This window comes from Thunnus albacares, chromosome 6 (assembly GCF_914725855.1).
Source record: "Thunnus albacares chromosome 6, fThuAlb1.1, whole genome shotgun sequence".
NCBI classification, from domain to species: domain Eukaryota; kingdom Metazoa; phylum Chordata; class Actinopteri; order Scombriformes; family Scombridae; genus Thunnus; species Thunnus albacares.
This window is the reverse complement of record NC_058111.1, coordinates 20,197,725-20,224,632: the sequence shown is the minus strand read 5'-3', so window position 1 is coordinate 20,224,632 and position 26,908 is coordinate 20,197,725. Positions and strand designations below refer to the sequence as shown.

At 39.1% G+C, this 26,908-nt stretch overlaps 1 protein-coding gene across 2 annotated transcripts; it reads right to left on the bottom strand.

Annotated features, from left to right (window-relative positions):
- Positions 1-1,291: 1,291 nt before the first annotated feature.
- Positions 1,292-25,364, bottom strand: cwf19l2 (CWF19 like cell cycle control factor 2). Of its 2 annotated transcripts, none has more exons than XM_044354117.1 (19): positions 25,233-25,364; positions 23,938-24,048; positions 23,293-23,418; positions 22,854-22,970; positions 22,272-22,391; positions 21,766-21,859; positions 19,621-19,739; positions 18,153-18,723; positions 17,660-17,897; positions 14,729-14,843; positions 12,631-12,732; positions 10,305-10,433; positions 9,590-9,727; positions 3,074-3,286; positions 2,715-2,831; positions 2,410-2,565; positions 2,181-2,261; positions 1,856-1,957; positions 1,292-1,575 (listed from the first exon to the last, which is right to left on the bottom strand). In XM_044354117.1, the coding sequence occupies exons 1-19, from the start codon at positions 25,323-25,325 to the stop codon at positions 1,435-1,437; spliced, it is 2,883 nt and encodes a 960-aa protein (XP_044210052.1). In that variant the 5' UTR covers positions 25,326-25,364; the 3' UTR covers positions 1,292-1,434. The 2 variants fall into 2 exon arrangements, with proteins under 2 accessions (XP_044210052.1, XP_044210053.1); XM_044354118.1 differs by having other exon boundaries at positions 18,159-18,723.
- Between the last annotated feature and the right edge of the window lie 1,544 nt (positions 25,365-26,908).

Here is a 26,908-nt window from a genome sequence, read left to right as displayed (position 1 = left end):
TATGAAATTATTGGAAAAAACCTAATATGCTAATATATCATACAAAACTACACACTGGAAAGAATTGTTTAAAAAAAAAAAAAAAACTACAAATCAACCCACATATAATAATTGGGCACTTACCCATTCACTTTTTTCTATTTTTTCTTATTTGTAGCAAACTGCACAACCCTCACTGTAAACTACAACTCTGTCCAAAAAATTCCTTAAATACCTGCAAATTGCCAGGAAATCAGTGAATTAGTGTAAATTTAAGGGACCTGTAAAATAAGGCCTTATAATATTTCCCTGTAGATACTAAAATTACATGAGGAAGAAAAAAATCCTGAGACGATACTAACAGAGCTACTCATAGGGGACGGTGAATGTGTTGAACATTCCATACAGATTATCCAACATATCACCGAGTGACTGCTACCTGTGGGATCTATTCCTATGTGAATCTCCCACATGGTGTACCCTCTACTTATCTAACAACAGGGATTGATTCATTTAGGAGAGGACTGTCTCTATTTACTCTCAGACTAGAGAGCATGCAAGAGAGAAAATCCTGATTTTTCACCCCACTGACCACATACACAAATAGTGCAATAAAAACAATTCTTTTGTGATTCACACAAATTCAGCACTAACCAATTGAACCCATGCTCCATGTGGTGCCTGAGATGAAACCTGGAAATAAGGTGACTCTCCAAAGTAATGAGCTAATCAAAGAGCCAATAGCATAGCTGAAAAAAAAAGATGAGGTCACATGCCGGGGCAAGGTGACTGATTGCTCATGAGAAGAGTGTATGAGTGTCAGACTAGGTGTGAGGGTTGTGACGCTGTGGCATTTGTGTGCATGTGTATACATTTGTTCTTGTGGCTGTGATGACAGTGAAACCTCTTAGAATTAAAGTGACAGCTGCAAAGGATCACAAGGCCACAGAGGAAGAAATTGAATCCCAGGGCTAGAGAGCAGGGAAGGGCAGAACTGGTGGGAGCTTGAAAAATAGAGGGTATGACACAGACGGCTCCAATTTATGTCTAAGAAACTGCTTCATAGTTATTCTGCTACCTACCAACCCAGCTGCATATGTATTATAAAATGAAAAAGAAGTTTTATTTGATACTAAAATACCTTTAGGAACTTTGCTCACAAACTAGTGTTAAGGTTTTTTTTTAATATTCAGAATTTATGAATGATGAGGGAATGAGATTTTGGACTTGAGGGCTTTTCAATGTAAAGAAATGATGAAAATAAGCTATTTCCAGCCTGATTATGTACGTACAAATAACAACAAATACATGGATGCAGGCTATTTTATTTATTTATTTAAGTAAAAAAAGTTCTCACATTGTAACTTCTATTAAGAAAATTTACATGAAATCAGAATGCTGTGTGAATTTATATGCGTGATCAAGTCTGCACCAGCGTTCTGTCAGTGTTTCCAGTTAGCTGTCAGTCTTGGTGCAGTCGTACGGTTTCCACCATTGAGCGAACTGCAGGACTTTTTTCCTCTGATCGTCAAAGTTCTCTCTTATTAGCTTTCTCCAACGCCGTGGCTCCACGTCCATCATGCCTCCTACCACTTCCTGTGAGGGAAAGAGGGATTGATCATACTGAAAAACTGCTATAAACGATTATCTGGAATTAATTTCTTGCAGCAGAAAAACTCTAAACTAAAGTGTACTCGAAAAATCTTTAAAATGTTACTGCTAGCATAACTAGCAGTAGCAACAAAGTAACAGATACTTGAAGTGTGGCTTGGTTGGTAACGTAGTATATTTGGCATATATGTCAGTGACTTCTACAACCTACAAAAAAGATACATAATGATGCATGAGGTGTAGAAGCGTTAATGCACACACCAACCTTGCCAAAGTAATGGGGGAACTTCTGTTCATTTTCAATGACATGAGCAAACCCTCCCTGGAGTCCAAAGTCTACAGCAAAGTAGGGCAGACCTCGAGGAACCTAAGAGGAATCACACAAACAATTAACACCAGGAGGAAAGCATTTCACGAAAAAAGGACAAGAAATAAAAGAACAGGAAGAGAGGGATGGAGGGAAAATACAGAAAGGAAGGTATGAAGAAAACAAACACAGCAAAGAATGAAGGAAGGAAAGGAGAGAAGGCAGGATATAAGGCATAAAAAACAAAACCTATTAAAGAAAGACAAAATAAGACAAAACATACAGCTCGGCGGATGTCTTTCGAAGAGAGGTCGACAACCTTCTTGTTCATGGCCCACTCCTCATCACACTCCATGATAGCTTTCTGGAGGCACACAGAAACAGCTGTATTACCACACTTAAGAGGACATACTTGATGTTCATGCATTCAATTCAAACGTATTGCTAAAAAACCCCTTTCCAGCATAAGACTAGACAAAATAAACGTCATCTGAATGAAAGGAGACACAAACCTTAAAGTATATAGGTGCCATATCGCCTAGTTCTCGTGGTAGTGGGATACACTCTAGGACCATGTGTTGTCTTCTGCGTAGGTTCATGTGTGTTTCCATGAACACACAGTCCAGATCCTGGGACTCAAACATACGCACTAAGGTGCGCCGGAACAGCTGAGGAAAGAAAAGCGGCACGGAAGTGAACTCAATGAAGCTATTATTATTATTGTTTTGCAGTCAACATTGAAAATGAAAGTAGAATTTGGTTTTGATTACATATATCACTGCTGCAAAACGACAGTCAAATTGGGGAAACCGCTAACCTGCATTTCTGCCCAGACATCCTCGTCCAATCCGGTGGCAGAACAGTGATGCTGTAGAGGACAGATGAGACAGTGGCCCTCAACCAGCGACAGTCCCGCAGGTAGGCTGAGGTATACCTGGACATTAGACCGCAAATGCACACACACGAGACAACAAGTCCTATAATTTAGAGGTATAGTAGTACTATGGTAGTCTTATAGTAGCTAAAACTAATCAATTGAATTTATAAGGATATAAAAGCAGGAAATCAGCAAAGCCTTACATTTAAAAAGCAGGAACCAGTGAATGATTTGCATTTATGCTTAAAAAATGAATCAATTATCAAAATGGTTGATGATGAAGTTTCATGATCCATTACCTTGCTCCCTATTGCCACTATGAGGTGCTTCTGGAGCTCTTGGCTGCTGAAACAGTGATGGCATTTCTCCATGGAGGCAGCCAGCCTCCTGCTCTCCCCGATGGCTTTGCTCCTCATCCTCTCCTCCTCCCTCCCCTCACCCTCCCGCTGCGCCGCGCTCGACACAAACATGTCATCCAGCGTATAGTTGTCGCCGTCCGTCTTCCCCATCATCTGGAGAGTCAGTCAGAGTAGAGGTGGTGGAGGGAGACGATGGGGACAACAGAGGAGATGCAGGAAAAGAGAAGAAGAGAGGAAGAGGAAGACGGTGAGCAGTGTTTAACAGGAATCATTCTTGGTCAAATCTGGTTTATTTCATCAAGATTTTCAAGTTTTTTATCTCAGGCTTAAAACAAAAGTGTATATTTTACTTCTTAAAACAGGGAAGAAAAACAATGGTAATCCATTAAGAACCTCTGCTGTGATACTGACCATACTTGGAAACTGGCTGGTAGCTTCCCTAACTGGTGTCTGTAAGTGCTGACGCAATATTACCGTCTGTGCTGGTTCCATGCCATATTCTGTGTGTGTGTGTGTGAGATGTGCCCGGACTGTCCTGTATGTAAGTTGGTCTCTGTGTTAACGGTGTGAGGCAGGACGCTGGGTATCAACTCCGGTGTTTCTACATCTGAGTCTTGTCGCCGTGGTAACCGGGCAACAGGTTGGAATCTGTGTGTATATGAGAGAGCGAGAGGCGGGCATGGCTGAAGTGTGTGTGAGTGTGTGTGCGTGACTCGGTGTGTAGGAGTGAGTGTGTGAGTGAGAGTGAAAATTGGATTAGTTTAGTGACAGTGTGGGAGGGGGAGTGTGTGTGTGTGTGTGTGTGTGTGTAGGAGTGAGTGTGCGCAAAGGACGGCACGTAAGTGTGCAACAGCACACGCATTTGTACGAGAGCAGACAGTTTTATTTCTTTACATACACACATGCAATCACACATACTCTCACACACACAAACACACTCCAACTTAGGCATAATATGAAAATTAAAGCTGCAACTAAGGATTATTTTCACTATTGATTATTCTGACAATTCTTTTATTGATTAATAAATTAGAATATAGTGAAAACACTGTTATAATTTCATAGAGCCTTCTTCAAATGTCCTGTTTTGTCCACTCAACAGTCCAAAATCCAAAGATACTCATTTTACTATCATGTATGACACATAAAAGCTTCACATTTTAGAAGCTGCAACCAACAAACATTTGGTATTGTCCCTTGAAAAATGACAATTAAAAACAATCTGTCAGTTAATAACAATTAATGGACTAATCACTGCAGCTCCACATAAAAACAACTCATTCTTGATGCAGTTTAAATTATAGATTGTGAATTCAGCATGTAGCAGGAGAGCTGAAAGGATTACGATACAGTTTGCCTGACACATTACTCATGTTTTATTTAAGAAATACACCACATTAAATCTCCAAACAATGCAAGTATGCTAACTAAACACACAGAGCTGTTGATTTATCTGTATCTGACCAATGGATAAAACTGCCAAAAACATGGTGTAATCCTCTACTTACTGATAATAAACAGTACTGAAACATTTGATGCCTGTAGTTTTTATTTTCTCTCTCGTGTCTCCTGAGTCACTGACCATTAGAGGCGAACAGAGCTGCACCTTTCTGCTTCTGGATACACATTGATTATTGATAAATGTGAGCAGAATAAAAGCTAAGAGTGACAAACTAGAAAAAAAAGCATGTGAAGTGTGTTCAGATTGTGTTATGGATGAGTGTGTGTGAAATTCTCTTAATTTCTGTATTCTAAGATCTAACTATTAGTCCCTAATTCTTTCTTCTTTAGTGTCTGCTTTGTATGGTCAAATTGTCCCTACAGCCATATATACCCTCATAGTGCACATGCGGGAAAACACCATTACAACCAAGCTGGCTACAGTTATCAGGGACGTACTATAGAAGAGAAATAATGATGAGAGGCTGGTTGCTGGTAGGAGAAATTGAAGAAAAGTGGTGGAAACTAAGACAGACATAATAACAGAGTGAAAGGAGAGGAGAAGTAAAGATGGAGAATACAAATGCCAAAATCATTAAGGATAAAAAGGAAGGGAGTAGTCCGATAGCCAAATGGTTACTGCGTGTTACACCCAAGGCAAAAATGCCAAAAAAAGTCATCTTTAAAAAAAAAAAAGGTTAAAAAGGAGGCAGATGAAGAGAAGGAAGGATGCACGAAAATAGTGAGATGAGATGACAGACAACAAACCTTAAAGCGATGTCCAAAGAAAGGACATGGTTTGGGATATTGAGGTGGGGGTGAAAGGGAGATCTAAAAAGGGATCTAAAAAAAATAGATTGAAGTAGACGGGGTCAACAGAGACATGGCAGAAGGATGGATGAAAAAAGGAAGGAGAAAGGAAGAGTAAAGGGAAAAGACAGGAATACAGTCATGTTCTGTACAATATATTGTGCCAATAATTTTTAGAGATGAATAATAAGTGAATGAATCAGAAAACCTGAGAGCAAGTCTAATCATACCCAGCATCCATCCTGTTAACATATACTTCGACAAGACACTGAGTTGAGCAAAAAGGAAATTTACCCACAGAAAATCAATATTTCTGTAATTTAAAGAATTATATATCAATTCATCTTTTTTCAGTAAAAAAAATCTAGTCTGCAACATGTCTAAAATAAAAAATAATGTCCATGTTACCAAGGCCTAAAACGCTGCCATTAAAATCACAAATGGTTATCTGTCTGGGAGCATGAATGTGATTAGCAACTTTAAATGCACCAGTATTTAATTTAATAGACACGTCATGCACATGGGTCATGTGGTGTGGTATAATGGGAAGGGTCCATCCTCTGAGGTTCATGAATGTGTTGACTTGTCCGTTAGATTTTAATATTTCTTGGGAATAAGTTTTAAAAAAATCCAAAATGTCACAGCAATCTGGTAAGTAGTTGGTCAGTAATTATTGAGATATCGTGCTCTGGAGCAAAGAGTTGGACGGACACATAAGATCTTTTGGCCCTACCTCTTGAAGGGACAAAAACACTCATTTAAAATGATATGAAAACAAGAAAATCCAGCATCTCTGCACATTTTTTGATGTTGTAAACATTACAGCTGAAACAGAAAACTGACAGAATTAGCTACTACTTTGATAACTGATTAATCGTTTCACAAATGTAAAGATATTTTCTCATATGTATGATAATAAATGGAATATCTTTGGGTTTTGGATTGCTGCTCAGATAAGACAAGTAATTGGAAAACATCCACTTGGGCTCTAGAAAATTATAAAGGTCATTTCTCACTTTTTTGACATTTTATAGATAAAATTATTATTAGATTAGTCAAGAAAATCCTTGGCAGATTAGTCGACAACTAAAGTAATTGCTTGTTGCAGCGTTATTAAAATTCAAATGTTTCATATTTTTATTTGATATAACTCAATAAATTTCAAAATCTGAATACCATTTTCTGTCCAATAACTGATCATTTATCATTTCTTGTTTTTCTCTTGACTTCTTTTTCCATGATTTAGGACACCAGGTGTGTTGGCATGAGATTGAATCTCTCACTCCTCTTAACAACTCGGTGAAGACGCCACACTCAGGATAAAAAGGAGAGGGAAGGGATGACAGAGGAAGATTGAAGAAAGGATAGAGAAGGAGAATGATTAAAATCTGGAAAGAAGCAGATGGACAAAACGATATAAGGATTATACAGATAATTATAGAAAGAACAACAGAGATTGTGAGAAACGTCCAAAGAGTGAAGGATAGCATGATGGAGAGACAGGAGGGAGCCGCTGGGACAATATACAGTTCTCTCTCTCCCTTGCAGATCATAAATCTATAGCTGTGATTAGAAATGGTATTTATAGAAGCCCTGCCATGGTAACTGTGGATGTATTTTTAGTGTCACTCTTTGTAGGTGTAGAACGTGTGTGTATGTGTATTTTTATACGCATGCATGTGTAATGAATATATGAGTGAGGGCAAGTGATTGAGTGTGTGTGTGTGTGTGTGTGAGTGAAAGTGAGTGAGTGAGGGCAGAGAAAGTCGGAGAAAGGAAAAACATGGACAGAGCTAAAGCATTTGTATTTTTTTTTTTTATAATCGCCATGGCAACTCCTCCATTTCTCCATCCCTTTTCATACACACACACACACACCTGTCAGTAGGATTTTCACACTAGTAGTTCACACTACTTGTTGTCATATTCCTACCTAGAGAGAGAAAGAGGGGAAGTAAACAAGCATAAAGGAGAAGAAGAAGCAAGAAAAATGTGACTCCGCTTTGAGGAAAAGTGCAGCCTGTAACTGATAGACTGACGAACACACCACAACCTGGCAGAACCCATCTGCTCCTGAACGTCTATTTCGAGCACACGGTGGAAGAAGAGAGAGAGAGAGAGAGAGACAAGGAGAGACAAGTAGATGTAGTAGAGAGAAATGGATAGCAACACGAACCCAAACCCATATATGCAAGATCAAATTTTCCTGCAAGAAGTATGACAGAATTCATCCAGTGATGCTTCACATGAACGAACACACACACACACAAATATATATACAAATAGCACCACAGCAGAACAGAACTCCTGCCAGATTTCAATGTACTGTACCTCTGCTCACATTGCTCAATAGGGATTGATTGATACATTCAATGTTCATTCCTTAAGAGCAACATTTTTTGTACCAACAGTGCTTCCCTACCAGGAGTCATTAAAAAGACTGTGGAATATTGTATTTCAGCTAATGTGAAAAAAACAAAAAGGATAAAATCCAGCTACTCTAGGCCAACTGCACAACACCAACAAGTGGTAGCAGTGTGAATGCAAACTTGACCAAATGTACTGAAAAAAAAAAAGACTTAAACATGGTCAATTTCAGGATCACGATGTCTTGTATGAGGAAAATAATAAAGACAATATAAACTTCTACATAATCGAGTGTTACATAACATCCATTTTAAAATTAATTCAAATGAACACATTTGAAACATGACGGATGGTGTCAATACAGGGGTACTGACCTCATCTTATAGGGTTCTGTGGGTATGTTAGTTATACTATGCTATGCTATACTATAATATAAGCTGTTTACTGTTGCTGCATCCTCTTGCCTCCATTGCAATATTTAAAACCGATCTCTATGTAGACCAGTTTGTTTCTCCAGATAAAGACAAGTTAGACAATCAGTCATGTTCTTAATAAGATTCAGTGCATCTTAAGTAAATTGTTGACAATCAGTCAAGCAATCTCAATGAAAAGTAATCCTTGCACATCTCTATACAGACATGAGTGCAGAAGAATATGTGATGAGTGACTGTCAAGTGAACATAAATGTTCGCAGTGTGCTGGAGCTTTTAGAATCAATTAAGGAAAACTTTTTTAATTTACGCTGTAGTGTTGCCGCAAGCAATCGATTTGAAACAGGTTGAAACCCAATGGTACAATATGTTGTGGACAGATTAAAATCACTCCACACATAATTTTAAATAAATTGGTATCCACAACTGTAGATAGAAGTCCTTTTACATATTCTGATGTTTTTCCTACAAAACCAGTCACACAAATCCCTACTTCCCTCTACTACATTTTCCACTTTGTTTGAGTAAAATATTATTAAAAAATGTACAAAATGACATTTCATAATATAGGTCAGGGCTAAAAAATAACTAAAAATGTTTTTTTTTAATATAAATTGTTGTCTGGATATAACTGTATCCATATTAGGTATGATGACAACAACTGACAAAAGCCAGAGTGTAGGCAAACTTGATCAACCTTACTTGAGTTTGCCATCTTCTATTTTCAACTAAATGAAACTGCTGTCCCCAAACAACAAATCAAACATCTCTTTTTGACCATAAGTTAAAGAAGTTGCCAATGTGACATAACTGTCTGACTAACTTTGAGATGGCATTCAATCAGACTAATAAAAGAAAGCACAACAGAGGGGAAAGTGGACTAATGGTAGAGCAGAAAAGGAAAAGCAGCGGCTTAATCACTGAGTAAAAAATAACCCATAACTCTATGAGAACATGGAAACATCCAGACCAGAGCAATGGTGCTATGGAGCATCCCGAGCTGTGCTTTGAGGCTCAAACGACAAAAAAAATCTAATGAGAAAAAAAAAACAAATATTTAAAATAATCTGGTTGCTTAGATTATGTTTGATGAGCGATTGGTGTCATGTGCAAACGGTCTTTGACTCCATAACTGTAGTGTAAAGGTGCAACCTTGTGATAACAGCAGCTCTTATGTTGCCGGAGTGTGAACAACCTCGTCCTTGTGTTGGCAGGCTGGGGAATAGCTGATCTCAGCTCTGAGTTACCACTTTGATTCCTCTGGGTCTATGATCACAAACTGAATTCCAGGTCACACTGTTCATTTTGGTAATAATTATCAACATTCAAGGTTGTTACCCTAGTCGCCAAATCGTATTCATCAACGCTCAGCGATTTCAAGGTTGTGGTAAAATTAGCATTTCCTTACCTTGGCAGCCATTCGAGAATAGAGGGCGTTCTGATCCTGTGCAGAGCTCATCTTCTCCCTCCTGACCATCTCCTGCAGACCCACATTGTCATCATCCTGGAAGTAGCGCACACGCTCCCCGTCAACATGGGTCTCAATCTGGAGTGGGAGAGGAAAGGAGTGTTAAGAAAGAATAGACAAGGTGATGAACAGGAAAAATCACTGGAAATCAGGTGCCGCATCACATCTTTGAAAGGGGGGGATGAGAGAGTGAGGGACAAAGGACACAGGAGAGGAGAGGAGGAGAGAGGAAAAAGAAGACAAGTGTATGAAGGATATGTAAAAAGATGAACGCTGACAGAAATGGACAGACAGAGAGCGACCCAGACCATAAAGGAGACTAGACCACTAAATTTGTAATAACTGTGAACAGAAAGTGGACTGGAGCGGTTTGTTTACATTAAACACAGAGTCATAAGGGAGACCCTGCTCTCATTACACACACTGATGAATACCAAACGACAAGGAACAAATAGCAGGACCCGAACATGTCATTTACTCCCCTTTTTTTCACTGTCTTCTAGTTGCAACAGTGTGCAGAATCCTTTCTCTCTTTGTGCTGTATGGTTGCTTTCTGATATAGTTTATTTTTACCAAGTGTGCAGCAGTACATTAACTTCAATCCTGTCCTGTCATTTCTCTACTCCCTTTCCACACTTCATCTCCGCCTCTTTACCGGTTTCTTCTTCCGTCGTCCGCCGTGGGGCTCTTGAGGTCCAGAGGATGGCTTGACCGGCCAGGCCTGACCTGACTTGTCTGTTCTGAACAGCAGGACCTCCTGGTCTTCACTGGAGTGACCCGGGACCTGAAAAACCAAAAACATTTTCAGTTATATTTGTTTTTTCATGTTAATGCAGCTGACTGACTACATTCCCAAAAGTTTAAACATGTTTTAAATCTACCTAAATATTCACATTTTGGTATTTAACTGAGACTCAAAAGAGGATCATCAGAAACATCTCGATAAAAATGTAAATTGTCCAAACAAATCTTTAAATCGTCCAAATGCCAGGTCAGAAATGCAACATTTGCTGATCATATTTACAACCTGGATGACTGCACTGATAATAAAAACTCCCGTAAAAGCATATTCTGATAAGACTGCTCAGTCTGTGCCAATTTAGCACTCAAAGCAGGCTCATCTTTTACAAAGATCAAAAAGTTTGCTTATTATGAGGAGCTGAAAGATTTCAGCTATTCTTGCTTTGCTATTCTTGCAGAAAATATAAACAGGACATTTTATCCCATTTTATGCAGCACTCACTCAGTCAGATTAATTACACTCAGAAGGATAAACAACATATTTAACAAGAGCCCATATCTGATTGGATGGTCTATTGAAGACTAAAGTAGCAGAAAAAGCAGAAGAAAAAGACAAGAAACAAGAAAAAGGTTGTATTTGGGAGACAGTGAAATGGACTGTCAAAAAAAAAAAAAAAAATAGAGAATATTTCTTCTGCTCCAGTGGTCACAATTAGGCCTTGCAAGGCTCCATATGCAGTGAAAACAATAAATATGATAGACAGGCAGCAAAAGTCAAAAACATTGAACAGTGAAGACAAGCCAAAAGTTTTCCATAATAAGACAGACTGGAGGATCTCTGAAAGGGCTGAAGTGCCTCTCAGCTGAGAAGTGCACTAAAACCTAAGAATTATGACATTTTCTGAGAAGACCTTTCAGAGGATTGCACCCTCGTCTTTTAATTTGGACAGGGCGGCCTAACTGAGGAGGAATCTGGCATTACTTGGGTATGATAGCCAAATAATCACAGCCTGCTTTCCATGTGTTTGTAGAGTTGTCTGCTCATGTTGGAAATAGGCCTCCATTTACTTGTGCATGCATGTGTGTGTGTGTGTGTGTGTGTGTGTGTGTGTGTGTGTTAAGCCAGGAAAGGCATTAGCGATGCCACCGAGGAGATAAAGCAGCCCTGAGGTGTCAGGGCACAGCCATTGCTCTCTGTTAATTGCCTGTACTACCGATGCAGACAGGATGGCACAGATAATCTCTCTGTCTCGCTCTCAATCTGTCTTTTTCTTCCTCTGTTGCTCTCTTTTAAAAACAAACACACACACACACACACACACACAAACACAGGGGCACACTCTGAATGACCCTGTTCGGGGAGTGTCATCAGCACACTAAAAGACATTTGTTTCCCATTAGGCTCTGCTGAAATGCCAAACGGGAGCGGTTTCCATACAGGCGGTGAGACGCGAGAGCCCGAGGAGCAAAGAGATTTCAAACAAACAAAAAGTAGTCAGACGTAACAGCAGAGAGTTTAGTCACATGTGAAGACGAGTGTGTGTGAGGCACTAGATGGATGCTGCAGTAACCTGTTGTGTGTAAGTGAAGTTTAGAAAAGATATAGCCTTGAGTGTTTGGATTAGCATTCAGACTATGGGAAAGGAAGAAGAAGCAGCCAGCACAGGAAGATTCAGTGTGTGTGTGTGTGTGTGTGTGTGTGTGTGTGTCAGGCTCAAGACTCTCTGTATCTATATAGTCCTGTATGTGCATGTGTTTATATCTGTGTGTGATTTGAGAGTGTGTGTATATGTATCTGATTTAAGATGGTGTGTCTGTATTTGGGAATTTTCTCTATGTGATTATACATGTGTGTTTTAGTGAATGTGTGTGTCTGTGTGTGTTGGATGTATGGTTAATGTATGTAGACAGGAAAGAAACAGCAGAGAGAGAAATGGAGAGAAGATGTTCTTCTATTCATTCTGAACAGTCTAATCATAGCCTTTAGTCCTTTTTGGGGTGTAAACACCTCACTAAAACTAATGTGGTCTGATATAACAACCCTGCATTAAATACTACCTGCATGAAGGTTATAATGTTCAATTGTTGAGACAGTTTTAGGAGACATGTTGAGTTTACTTTTTGGTCATTTTTGAATTGTTTTGTTATACTAAAGAGTGTTTCTAATATTTACTCTACCATTGTGAACAGTACACAATGACAATGTAAGACTCATATATACATTTATAGTATCTACAGACCTGCTTTGATTTAGCTGTTTCGTGGAGCTTCTTTCGGGCAGCGTGACTCTCTTTGGCTTTATGAGCTGCCGCCAACTGGGATTTCAGTTTCTCAATCAGCGCCTGAAACACACACATAAATACACAAACATAAATATATCTGAAACACAGAAATGTCTGCAAATCTATATAGGGCTGCAAACAACTATTATTTTTTTTATCACTGATTACTTTCTTGATTTTTGGATCAGCCATTTGGGTTTAAAATGTCAGAAAATGGTGAATCACTGTTTCCCAAAGCCAAAGATGCAACCTAAAATGTCTTGTTGTGTCCCCACTGCCAACCAACAGTCGACAGCCCCAAAATATTCAGGTTACTATCATAGAGGGCTAAAGAAACCAGAAAATATTCATATTCAAGAAGCTGGAACCAGAGAATTTTAGCATTTATTCTTTAAAAATACTATAATGATCGATTATCAAAACACTTGGTAATTAATTTTCTTTTGATCGACAATGAATTAATACACTAGTCGTTGCAGCTCTACATCTAAGTTAATGTATATATATCAGCCCTTGAGTATCAGTGAGTCAACATTGTATTTTTTTACAGGTTCATTAGCAACACACAAGAATAACAAAGACAATAGTGTCAACAGAAATATAAGAATTACGAGGAAAAGAAAACAAAAAACCCAAAAAGATAGAACATTTTGGGCAGATTTTTGTTCCCATTTAAAAATGACATAAAAGCTGTAAAAGACAGATACAGTATATCACCAGGCCAGTATTTAACAGCAGCTGATACTGGATTACAGAGGACTGAGAGAACACATCTGTCTCACACATATAGTACAAGCACAAAAACCTCCTCTACCGTGACAGATATCGATACCTTCATATACTGAGCATCAATTGCTTTATATACAGAGCATAAAAAGCAGAGTGCATGACCGTTAAAGGCACTTAACACACACACACATGCACACACACACACACACACACACAGAGGTTTGGGAATATCAGTTTGATTGCTTTGTCGTGTAGGGAGATACTGGATGTCAGGCTGATAACACTCAGCATTATAGGTTTGTGTGTGTGTGTGTGTGTGTGTGTGTGTGTGTTGTAACAGACAACCTTTTAACACTCTCTATAAGAGATCCCAATAGCACTCTTGGCATTGACATGTGAAGACAGCCATAGGGGGAGTGGAGCGCACAGATCAATAAAAGCTATAAATGAATGGATCCTCTGACGTGCTTTTAAATCAACACTAAGGAAAGAGTTGAAGCTAATGTGTTGAGAAAAAGCAAATCTGCTGAACCATAAAGCTTTAGCATTAAAAAAAATCAAGTGAGTTTAATGAGAGTCCACACTAAAACAAACCTAAATAAAACAACGAAACTCATTGACAGAGTGAATGTGGATAAAAGATCAATAATCGCTTGTTTTTAGCCGTGGAATTTGCTAAAGACATTTATGGCGCCCACAAGATGAATCCTAATGACTCTGGTGAGCCCATGACTTAATTCATTGTCATCGTGAGCATGTTAGCATGTTGATGCAAGCTATTAGCTTAAAGCACTGCAGAGCCAAAATAGAGACTCACAGAGCCGCGAGTATGACTGTACAGTATGACTTGTTCTTATTTCTTTTCACATGGACAAATACTTGTTATTCTGTAAATCACTCCTTCAGGTTTATTTTGGAGTTCTATTAATGAACAACTGACCACCCAAAACTGTCATCACAGTGACTGAATAAAAATGATCAGTGAATAAAATGTGACATATGACATACAGTCCAGACAGTATTTGGACAGTTACACATTTTTTGTTCTTTAGCTCTGTGCTTCAGCTCATTCAACTTGGAATAAAATGATGGATACTACATTAAAGTCTATTTGTTAAAAGGGCTATACTGTATCTCCCACACAGTTCTTTCTATATTGATTTAAACCTATTCAAATTATAATATATAGGAACTTTAATGTTGTGCCCATTACTTTATTTCAAATTGATTGAAGAGCCTTAAGAACAAAAATTGCGTAATGTCCTAACACTTACTGTCTGGACTCTATATTGGGAGCAAAACAGTAACACTATGATGGCCGACTCACTGTGTTACCCATGATCTCTGCCTTCACCAGCTTGGCGCCCAGTTTGTTCATCTCTTCCTCTGACAGCAGTGGAAGCTCCTCCTCCTCCTCTTCTTCCTCACTGTCACTCTCACTCCTATGTAAACATGAAGAGGAGGAGTGAGGGCACGGCAAAGAAAAATGGATTAAAAAAATGTTCAAAAACTAAAATGCAAATTATTTATATGTTACTATATGTCAATTCATGGCTTTAATATGAAGACATTTGAAAGTATATGTATCTGTCCAAAATGTTTTACTCCAAGCAATATAGTGTCCTCTTGTTCAGTGCTTCTCTATCTCTTTTCCTACAGCTATTACCCATAAGTCACCCTCAGAATTTAATGACTTAACTACAAAGGTTGGCTAGTAACTTGTTACAAGTAACACAAATGAGTAAAAAAGTAGGTTTTTTTTTTAGGAATGGTAACTTTTCACGTTCCTTTTTAAAACTGTACTTTTACTTTTTACTCAAGCATTTTTTGGGGCCAGTAATCTACTTTTAACTTCGCTACATTTGCCATTCATACCTTTACAACTAGTCTATTATCTACTATGCATTTTGCTACATTAACCGAACTGAGCTGTCATCTAACACAGTTACACAGGAGAGCTTTAACCGGTCTCCCTTGCGGTACGGAGACATGTGCTTGTGCCTGATATTAATGAGGTGGGTAAATGCCAAAACTGAGAAAATCAGGCAAATATCTTTTCAATTTAAGGTTTGGTTGTTTTACTAATGTAACTCAAACCCAGTAACTGCACACTGTTCTACTGGTGGCTGTGTTGGAAAGCAGCCTGCATCACCCTTTCACAAGCCAGAAGAAATATTTTCACTTTCCATTAATGGCGTATTACAATCATAGTGTATTGGGTGCCTGTGCAGTTGGAGAAGGCAAATCATATGAAGCGCCCTTCATATCAACGCAAGTGGTTTGGTTGGCTGCATGTCCATATCAAGATAATAACAGATACAGGCAACAATAGCAGGCAACACAGCTTGCAAGTACAATATTTTAAAGTCATCTTATCGATACCTTCATGGAGAATCTACATGAAGGTTTTTACATTGTAGATAAAAAAAAAAGCAAATGTAATACTTACTATTCTGAAAAGAGACTTGAGATTCGACTCAAACTCTTAACCAAAGACTTGAGACTTGACTTGGACTTGCATAAAACAAATTGTGAAGATCTCTGGCCTGCACCCACTGAACAATATTAAAACACAAAGTAACTTGTACTTTGAGTAGTTTATTGACCAAGTACTTTTAAGGTTTGTGAAATGGTAATTTTTACTTTTACTTGAGTAAACATTTTCAATACACTACCCCCCACTGCTTAACTATTCCACCCTAATAATAGTCCAAACCCTAACCATTCAGTTGTTTTCTTCCAAGCTCTCACAGTGTTTATCTGTTATGATTCATTTGAGTCTCTGAGCACCCCCAGAGATCATTACAGCCTTGCCTGGGAGGATCTGAACTGCAGGCTGGGAAGCATCGTTCTAGGCTATTACACCTCTCATAGCCTCATTTCATTCTTCTGCGACACTGCAGACTCATTTCATGCTGCAGGGGTTCTGGGCGCTGGTTTACCCAAACAACTTAGCCTAATGAGGCAAAACACAGAACAACTAAGAAGGCTTTACAAAGCATTGATACCCTGACATCTGGTCGACAACATTGCTGCACATTGGAGTGCTGTGAAAGTAAAAAGCCATATAAGCTTGTGAATCATCTGACTGCCAAGAGATTCTCCATTATTTAGGGAGAGGAAGAGATACAAATATAATTACAAGAAAGAGCATGAGGAAAAGGCCTGTGTAGACAAGAGGAAATGAGCTATGTTACAGCACTCTGAGTATCTGTAATATTGTGTGACAGACTGATAACTGATGCTTTGTAATGACTAAAAAACATTCATCCATTGACTGACAGATGACAAATAAAATAAACCATGACAGCGACAATAGAGGATACAGGAAACAATAATTGCCCTGCAGGAGTCCTTTACAATTCTGGATGAAGCAGCTGTGTAAACACACGACTTATGTTGCTAAAGTTAGTTCTTTAGACATAAAAGTACAGAGAACATATGAGACTATATGATTCATAGGCTCAAGAGTTCAGATAGGGAGAGATATAGAGTTTTCCTGGGAATATCGAGACTAATGTTCAGAAGCAGATAAAGACTTCTTAGAGATAAGATTAGAGTTCTTGTAGGTCCCTTGAAACTTATTAAGTACATTTGTGAAGACAGTGAAGTTTTATGGAAGGAATTACTGTGAGAAAGTCTCTGCTAAGGTTATTATGTCAATACATTAACATGACATAAACACAGATACTCTTATCTACAGAGGCTTTAAGTTTCATGAGTGCAGGTTGTTTTTGTTGTATGTGGGGCCAAATTATTGCTGCATCGCTGCCAAAAGATGATTATTTGTCTGACTTAGGCAGTCACCATCTCTGTTTTTAGTTAGCTTTACATTGGAAAGTAATGCAAGAACTCTGATAACAGATGTACTAAAATCTGAAAACTTATTATTCTATGTATAGATATAGAGATGTTTGTGACTCAGTTCATGATTTCTATAGAGTACTGAACCCCAAAGAAAAGAGGGGAAAAAACTACAGTCTTCTAGGAATAGAAAACAGCAAAATACTGGTTTCAATGGTTTTAAAGACAGTTACTAAGAGGTTTAGAGAGCATGCTTATGTGCCCATGATAGAAAAAGCTGAATTTTTCTACTGCTTTCATGAATATACCCGTATCCCAAGAGGACAACCATGACATTGAGTAATTTGGTTTGTCTGCCCAAACACAAACACAATTGAATATTCAGTCACTGCTGTTGCAGAGATGTCATTTAGTGAACCGTGTTTCTACAGCAACAAAATAAAAAGCTTAAAACCTTGATGCCGTCACAGCAGCTTTGTCACCGTGCAGACCCTCTGGAGCAGCAGGTATAGTTTTCGCAGCCTCCCTCTCTTTCTCCTGCTGTGGTTTTTCCAGAACATCAGATTCACGGGCAGGATTGCTGCTCTTCGTCCAGGCCGGAACGCTGGTGTTGCGCGGACCAGAGTCTTCGTCGTCCGAGCTGGGTTTCAGGAATCCTGTGGATGGCCGAGCTGGAGGAGGACGCTCTGGAGCTGCACGGGCAAAGAAATTAAAAAGAATGTTGAAACTTGTACATCAGGTAATATAAAACCTTCAAAAACATTTGATGAAATACAATTTGCTCCTTGATTTAACGCAGAAATTGAGCAGAAATGTGACCTATGTTGTTGCAATTTAAAAGAAAAAAACCTAATAACCATTTCCTGCCAAATAAGATCAAAATGTTGTTTACTTCTGCAAAACTTGACTCAGACCTCTTTTAAAAAAAGGCCTTGATATTAACCCACCTCCACCACTGTCATCATCTTCTGAGGGTTTGAGGAAGCGGCCTTTCAGTGACCCAAGAGAGAGGGAACGTTGACTCCAATTTTGCCCAGATGAAGAAGCGACACTGGGCCTACCTCCATCTCTATTTCTCTCCCTATCATTCTCTCTGTCCCTTTCCCTATATCTGTCTCTTTCATCACCTCTCTCTCTGTCTCTTCCTCCATCCCTCTCCCTCCCTCTGTCACGTTCCCTATCTCTATCTCTCTCCTGGTTTCTGTTTCTATCCCTCTCCCTTTCCTTCTCTCTAAACCTGTCTTCGTCTCGGCCTCGATAGCCTCCCCTCTCCCTCTCCCTCTCAGAATAATATCTGTCCCGGTCGGTGGGTGATGAGCCTCTCTCCCTTTCACTTCTTCTCCACCGATCTCTCTCTGCCCCATCTCCCTCCTTTCTCCTCCACCTCTCCCTGTTTTCGTCCTCTCCTTTCCTCCAGCTGCCCCTTGTCGTGCTGTCTCGTTCTCTTTCTCCCCCTCTCCTCTGTTCGTAAGCAGCTTCTTCAGCCTCTGCTAGTCTCTGCTGAAATTCTTCCATTGACTAAAAAAGGAGAAATACAGGACATATTAAAACATTTGACCACTATTCACGTTTTGCTATTTAAAATTTCACAAATCTGAATCATCCACCTGTGGTACAAGGTGCTATATCAGACACAAAGCAATCATTCTCCAGTCATTAACAACACAGAAATGACAAACAGTATGTCTATACAGTTCTGTAGACATGGGCCCTCAGACTACTCTATCTGTGCTCAATACAGTGCTACACAGTCACCCAAATAACCATGCACATATGCAAAGATTATATTGTAAATGATAAGGTACAAAGACAGTATATGAGATGTCTCTACTTTACAAGGAAAAACACAAATGAGATGCACTGCTGAGTTCTGACAAAGGAAAAAGGAAGCGCACACAGAGAAATACACACACACACTGTTCTGACAGTGACAGTTTCTATGCGATCAACTCAAGACAGAAATGCTGACACTGCTGAAAGAGACTTAACACAGGACACTGGGCTGAAAAGAGAGAGATTAATAATACAACAAGGGTTCTCAACATACATTCCTCACACAGTAGTGAATGAGCTAATGTATGCTAATGAACTGTCAGTTTCTACAGTGAATATCTTAGAAGTCAGCAGGTTAAGCTTGTGTGTGTGTGTGTTGACCTTGACTGGTGAATGCATTTACCTTGACACATACAGCACCAGTCAAAAGTTTGGACACACTTTCTTATTCAAGTTAATGAGAAAGTGTGTCGTACGTAAGTCAGAATAATAGTGAATCAATACTCTTATGTACAAACCTCCATTTACAATATGCTAAATACTATGCAACATCCTTCTCTTTGACCTGGATTTATAGGTGTAACCATATGTTTCTGCTACATGTGAATGTGTGAGTGCTGCCAGTGTGCCGTCGGTTCTCACTCCGTATCTCTCAGCCACCACGTCATTGAGGCTGCGCTGCTCCCTCTCTGCCTGCTCCTTCATCCTCTGGAAACTCTTCCTCAGCCAGCTCAGACCGCCATCATTCACTACTGTACTGGCTGGAATGAAGGGAGAGGGGGAAAGACAGACTGTGAATTTGAGAGATTATTTGTAGGTTCCCAAGCAAAACACACATTTGAATATTATCCTTCAGTAAGCCTGTAATGATATCTTCCACACTGGTCAAAAACCTGTAAAATGATATAAATTCAAGTAATGCTAATAGGCATCATCATCATTTTTCTAGTGAGTTTTCTGCAAATAACATGCAGTTAAGTTTTCATATGGATTGAAACAGCGATGATGAGTAAAAGGTGAGAGAAAGAGATGTGGGCACTTGAAATCCTATTTGTTCAAAAAATAGGAAAGTTGCAAAAATGTAAATAAGAAAATGAAGGAGCTGGGAGAGAATGCTTGTGGGAAAAGATAAAACAAACCTGAAACTAAATCTACAAATGCTGATGAATGAGAAAGATATCCAGGGGAAACACAAGAGACAAAAATCGTAGGAGAGGAAAAACAGAGGGTTCAGAAACTCAGTTTTTAAATTCATGGGAAACGAATGCTCTTTCCACAGGAGCATTTCCTATAACTTCCAAATGAGATAAGACATAAAAAAAAGTATTGACTGAAACCAAATGTCTCTCTGGTCAAGGTCGACACTGCACAGTATCTGATTTTGCCTGTTTGAAAATGTGGTAACATTTAATCCTTTGTAGCTTCTGCCTTGCCTTCAAAGTGGCCAAAAACATTGAGAAAAAGAACCGAAATGTTTTTTGTTTTGTTTCAAGGACGAGCTTTATGAAGTAGAAGAGGAACTTTCTAAACATGTATTTTTATGCCCACCAAGAGACAACTGGCTACTGCTAACCAGTGATGAAAAAAGTTTTATCAGACAAATGTAGATAAATGTGGACAGTACATATGAGTGAATGGAAATAAAGTCTGTATTTCACAAGAGTATATTTTGTTTATCAAAAATACAATTTATCTAGAATATCTTGGGGCTGACCACAGGTCACCTGACCATTTTCCAGCAAGCGTCTCCTTGACTCTCTCTGAACACAACAAAGTGTATCCAGTGTTATAAATCCACAAAAGTACCCACAATCACACACCAATCTGTACTTCCAGTGACCCCATAATCATAACACAAGAGGAGGTAAACAACATTCCCATCTGGCGCACAGTTTGAAGGGAAAAAGTAAGCAAATGTGTGTGTGTGTGTGTTACTCTGATGTTTGTGTCAGCTTATTTTGCCTTGCTGTTAAAATGAAGCTTACAACATAAAGGCCATGCCAAGTCCAGAGGGACCTGTACTTACTGGGTAGAGATAAGAGACACATGCAGCTTAACAGAGCTTACTCTCTCACTCTGTTTCTCTCCCTTTCCCCAAATCCCTGACTCTGAAGCTCTGGTGCTATGTGTCCTCTCAACACCAGTTTTGCTGACTTTTCAGCACACATAATTGTATTCAAGTCCTCTGTTGCTAAAATTCAATTCTCCTCTCACCTTTACTTTCTATCCACTATCAACATACTTGCTCTTGTCTTTTTTGAAGCAGACATATTTGGGTACAACCATGTATGCGGGGATGGAAGAGTCCCCGGGGTCCTCTGTTAATACAAGGAATCCTCTAGTGGGGCGCTGGTAGTAAAAGAGTATCAGGAGAAAGATACTTATTCAGACTACTTGAATTACTCATGTCTGTCTAACTTTCAAAAAACACAAACAAAACACTGACAGATAAACATGGAGAGAGACAAATAAGAGTAAATAGAAGAAATGGAGAGGAAAAGGCTATTGAAAAATTAAAAGATGAGGGATGAGGATACAGTTAAGTACTGTAAGTGAAGATGGGAGTGTATGAGGGGAATAATGAGACAATAAAATGCAAAGTGCTGCAGCTGAACTGCACTCAAGTGTATTGAGGCAACATTCAGTGGAGAAACTCTCTGAATGTGGATGAAAAATAACATCAATGAATAAAACGTGGAGTAAAACAGAACCTTTTATATGGTTGGAAAACATTTGCTCTCTTGGCACATTTGAGTGTAAACAGAATTTATTGATCTTTGTTATTACCTTTTTTTGCTGCAGTACCAGCAGTCTCCTCTGGGGGCAGACCACTTCCTCCATCCTTCCAATACGGATTTAGCTCCAATTTGTGCAGACCGGCCTGAGGAAACCAACAACATACATACTTGAATCATTTCTGGATATCCACAAAAGCACAACAGGAGCACAAATAATAGAAATGCAGGCAAAACACCCTGCAGAAACCAACGAGAACACACACACACACACACACTACAGTAAACTGCTGTCCGAGGGGGGATACCCTCTGTTACCTTGGTAACTGCACAGTTGGTAAAATGAAAAAACTGACTTCCACACTTTTTTCATATAGTATGCACTGCATGCACACACCAACATGATCACTATTTATCTTACTCTTAAATACACATGCAGTTCATTTTGCATTCAAACTTATGTGTATCAGAGGCACCACTTGACTGTCTGCAACCTCCCAGGCTGGAATTGAATTACAAACTGGAGAGAAAAGGTGAAAAAAAACAATCCACACACACCTGTTCAATGGCCTGAGCCTTGGCTTGCTCCTCCTCCTTCTGTCGTTCTTTCTCAGCTCTCTTCTCTGCCGTAGACGTGGTTTTCATAGCCAGGAAGTCAAACGTCATCCATTCATCTCTCTACAGGACGGAGACAGACAGTGGGGGGGCGTTAAACGAGAAAAGAAAGATGTACAGATTGAGGGAAGATCAATGACCACTTAAAAAGCAACTTAGCACATAACAATCGCTGCTCTCTCATACAAACAGCATCCACATGCAAAGAAAAATAAGCCCCTTTCTCAGTAATGAATGAAACATTTGGTTCTAAAGCAGAAGAAGCAAACATATCTGACCAGTATGTACATTACTCCTTTGTACCTCTAGACATCTCTAGCTTGCTTATTCATTTCTACCGTGGAAAAGGAACTTTGCTATTTAGAGGAAGAGGACTTCTGAAAACACTATGGCTAAGCTGGCAACATTTGTGTCCATGAAGGAGTTGTTGTATTAACAGAAACATCTTCAAAGAAAGATTACATTACATTTTTTAGTGAGTGACACCAAATACTACTCATATTATTACCAGGAGGAGGGCTTTACCTGGACATTCTGAGCCAGGCTGGAGTTGCTCTCTGTAGGCTTGGACTCATCAGAAACCTGCCAGGCTTTAGCCACCTGTTGCTGAGGTTGAGCTTCAACCCACTCGTCCCCTGACTCCTGACACACACACAGACAAGAGAGAGAAGGAGGAAATGATGATGAAGAAGGACAATAGTATGAGAGATTATCATATCAAAACTCATTTTTAAAAACTGGCATCTCTTATTACATTAAAATATTATCATTACACATTTTTAACACACCAAGAATAACTCAATTATACATCAATATAAAGTCAAGCAGAATTTAAGTCTCTTGTATGTAACCAAATCTTTAAAACTTTTACTTATTCATTAACAGTGTAGCCAGCACTATTCAGGTGTCAACTTGAGACCTTGTTTAAAGGAGTCCTGCAGGAGAAAATAAATTAATAAGCTACCTCTGAGCTCTCACTGGAGCCATCTCCTGCTTCTTTCGTCTTCTTTTCCCTCTTGGCCTTCTTCTTCTTCTCCTTTTTCTTTTTAGATTTCTTCTCTTTCTTCTTCTTGCTCTTCACAGAGCCCTCCTGTGGGAGATTCAGATTCCATCAAAGAGTCAGTCCTCAATCATATGAGAAGTTATCGAGGAATGCCGGCTAAGCTTGTGAGAATTGTCTACATTCCTGCTCCTTGTTTGTGTCTTCTTAATGATTGTCATGTTAATCTGAAGTCAATACAACTGAAAATGTTGTTTTTTATGGCCCATATGTCTCCATAATGGCAAACAATCTAGGGATCTAAGGGTGTGTTCCTGCATCATTATCATCAAGGCCTGTTCCTCTGTTGAATAACTGCTTTAATTTAACTCGTAATGGCAGTGAAAGTGTGGATAAAAGTTTTTTACAATTTCATAACACTGTCATAAACATGCTCAAACTATAAAGGTGTCAAACTATCATATGACACTGCAGACCGGCAACACAGCCACCACTGTTGTGTGACTTGGCGCGGAGTTAGTCTAATAATAGTGCACTACAGTGATTAAGCTGTGACCATCGCTATTATTAGTTAATGCACAACTCTGAGTGAAAAACTTTGCATCTTACATCCTCTATCTCCTGCAGCCTCTGGTTGATCTCAGGAAGCATCCAGGTGTCCTCCCCTCTCTGCCTCTTCAGCTCCTTCCTCTTCTCTTCTCTATCATACTTCTGCTTGGCCTGAGCGACAGAATGGAAATAAGAGGAATAAAAGAGTGGAATGAAAAAGGTGTGAGAGGGATCATTCAAATGGGAAAAAGGGTACATGTGCATTTTCAAACACGTTTATCTAATGCCAGTCCACCTGAACTGACTGTGAGGACTGTAATAATATCTGATTAGAGGGACATTATTCTCATTATGAAAAGAACACCACATTGCTGTGATCCTGCTGATAAGATTTTCAAATATTTGAGCACCGTTCTGAAAGCAATAACAGTAACGCTGATGAGTTCTGGAGTCATAATGAGGCTCCGGCAGAGGTCTGTTAATAATTCCTAGGTGAGGACTAAAAACCAGAGGAGACAGAGCCTTCGGAGTCAGGGCCCCTCAACTCTGGAACATCCTGTCAGAGGAGAGCAGGTAGGTTAGTTCTGTTTCATCTTTTAAATCTCTCTTAAAAACGCACTTTTTCAGCATTGCTTTGTCTTGAATCAGTTATTCTTTTGTTTTTACTCTGTTTTAATAATTTATACCTCACTTTTTTTTCTCTACTTTTATTTATTATTTATCTGGTAATTTCTTTTGTGTTTATGTCTTTGTAAAGCACTATGTAATTTGTTTTTGAACAGTGCTATACAAATAAAGATATTATTACAGAGCATAATATAAATCAGACCCAGCTGCACTCTTTGCCTTGTGCAGCCAGTTCAGGCACAGGTGAGCTGGGCAGATAATGTGTTTACAGCCTCATCTGCTCTGTGTGAGTCTGTGTAAACACAGCTGCACACCAAAAAGATAGCGCACAATTTAAAAAAAACTGTGTACATATGAGATTAACAACAACGAGGCACCGTGAATAGCTACGACCATGACATAAAAACCCTCTATAAAACACAGCCGCAGTGTTTGTCCGGTCATTTTCCTGTCGAGACAGACATTAGCAGGTTAATGTGAAGACACACAAGTACTGTTGGTTTTTCCGAGCGACAGATAGAGATAGAAAGAGACAGAAAAGATACAAATTTACATCATGGATAATGACAATTCCGCGAAACACTCAAACGGCGACGTCAACGTACGTAACGTTAGCTATTAGCCTACTTAGCTTGTTAGCTTCATCTCGGTCAGATTTGAACCATAACTGACGCCAGTGAAACGAAACTCAGGTTACATGTAGATTTGTAGAAGCTTTTAGTTCATACCTTTTCTATTGCCTCTTGTCGTGCCTGTCGTTTACTTTCTTTCCTGTCTTCAATGCTGCTCACACTCTCGAAACTGATTCCGTGCGCAGCCATGACACTGTCGTCAATGTTTTTGTCAAATGTCGCAAAGCTCTGCCCGTTTACGGCAACCGACGACTTGTGGTTATTGTAGTTTTATTGATTGAAGATGATCTATTCACAAATATCAAAGTATAAAAACCAACGACAATGAACACCTCCTAACATACACGGTATATGAGATAAGAAGAATAACTTAAATTTTATAAAATAATAATATAATAACATAAATCTGTACAACACAGGACATCCTCTATCCATTTAACTTCAATTCAGATACTCACAAAAACCTTTTCATTGTAAAAGAAAAAAAAAGAAAAAAAGACAGAAACCCCAGGAAGTAGGAAACGTGGAGGGATTCCTTACATAAATTGTATATATAGAATATACAGCAATGGCATCAGTATAAATACAAGATTGTCTCATTCCAAAACTATGGGTATTAATATGCAGCTATAAAAGCCTTCACTCTCCTGGGAAGACTTTCCACATGATTTTGGAAACTGGCTGCAGGACTTTGCTTTCATTTGCCTAAAATCAAGGCCCTGATGTTGGGCACTAAGGCCTGGCATGCAGTTCCAGTTTATCCAAAAGGTGCTGGGTGGGGGGGTTCTGTTCACAAGTCAAGTTCTTCCACACAGTTTTGAGTGCATTATTGTCTGAATCATAGTTTTATGCTGTATCATTAAGATTTCCCTCAGTTAAACTAAGGGGCCTAGATTAAACCAAGAAAAAGACCCCCAGACCAAAAGTACACAGGATACTTTTGATCACATATAATCACACAGGCTTATTTTATGCTATTACATCTCTCCCTGGAGTTATTCTCTTTTAAATGAAGCACAATCACACAGATCACTGATCCTTCACGGAAGTAATTGTTACATATTATGTAAATATGAATGTCTCTTGACTCCTGTGAGCGAAAGATTTTAAATGTCTTGTAGCCTGTCGCATCAATGGGCCATGCCTGGGGGAGGCACACCTTTAGATTTTAATTATCTCTCCAAATGACAAGCAAAAACCAGCTGGCAGACTCACCAACAACAACACAAAAACGCTATCCTCTTCCCTCTCTCACACACACAGCAGTCTGCTTCACCTTAATGAATAAACTACTGTCAATAAAAGCCACCAAACCATCTTCTGCCCGAGCACCACAATGTGTTTGTCTGTGTGGGTCCCAGAGGACTGAGGAGCCACAGGGGCAATTTACCCGGAGCCCAATTACTAACCTGCCACAGAAGGGCCACAACAAATAACCAGGCTCCACTCTGCCGCCATCAATACCCCATTATCCCACAACTCATTCCGTCTTTACAGCCGTCTGGTAAAACTTATCTTGTTAATTGGATGCAGTGTGTTACGTGTGGGTGAGTCAAAAAGAGAAAGACTGATGAAGTCATACTTCAGTGTTGTGTATATTATTCCAATTTAAAAACTAATATAGAATCAAACTTCAAATTCAGTATTGCCTATCAATTTTTGGTTGCGCACAAGTGCATTTTCAAGTAAATTGTACTTTGTGAAAAAAATGTCAGTTGCAGCACTGATTCAAAGGATTCACCATTATCCTGAAGATCATGAAGCAACATTAA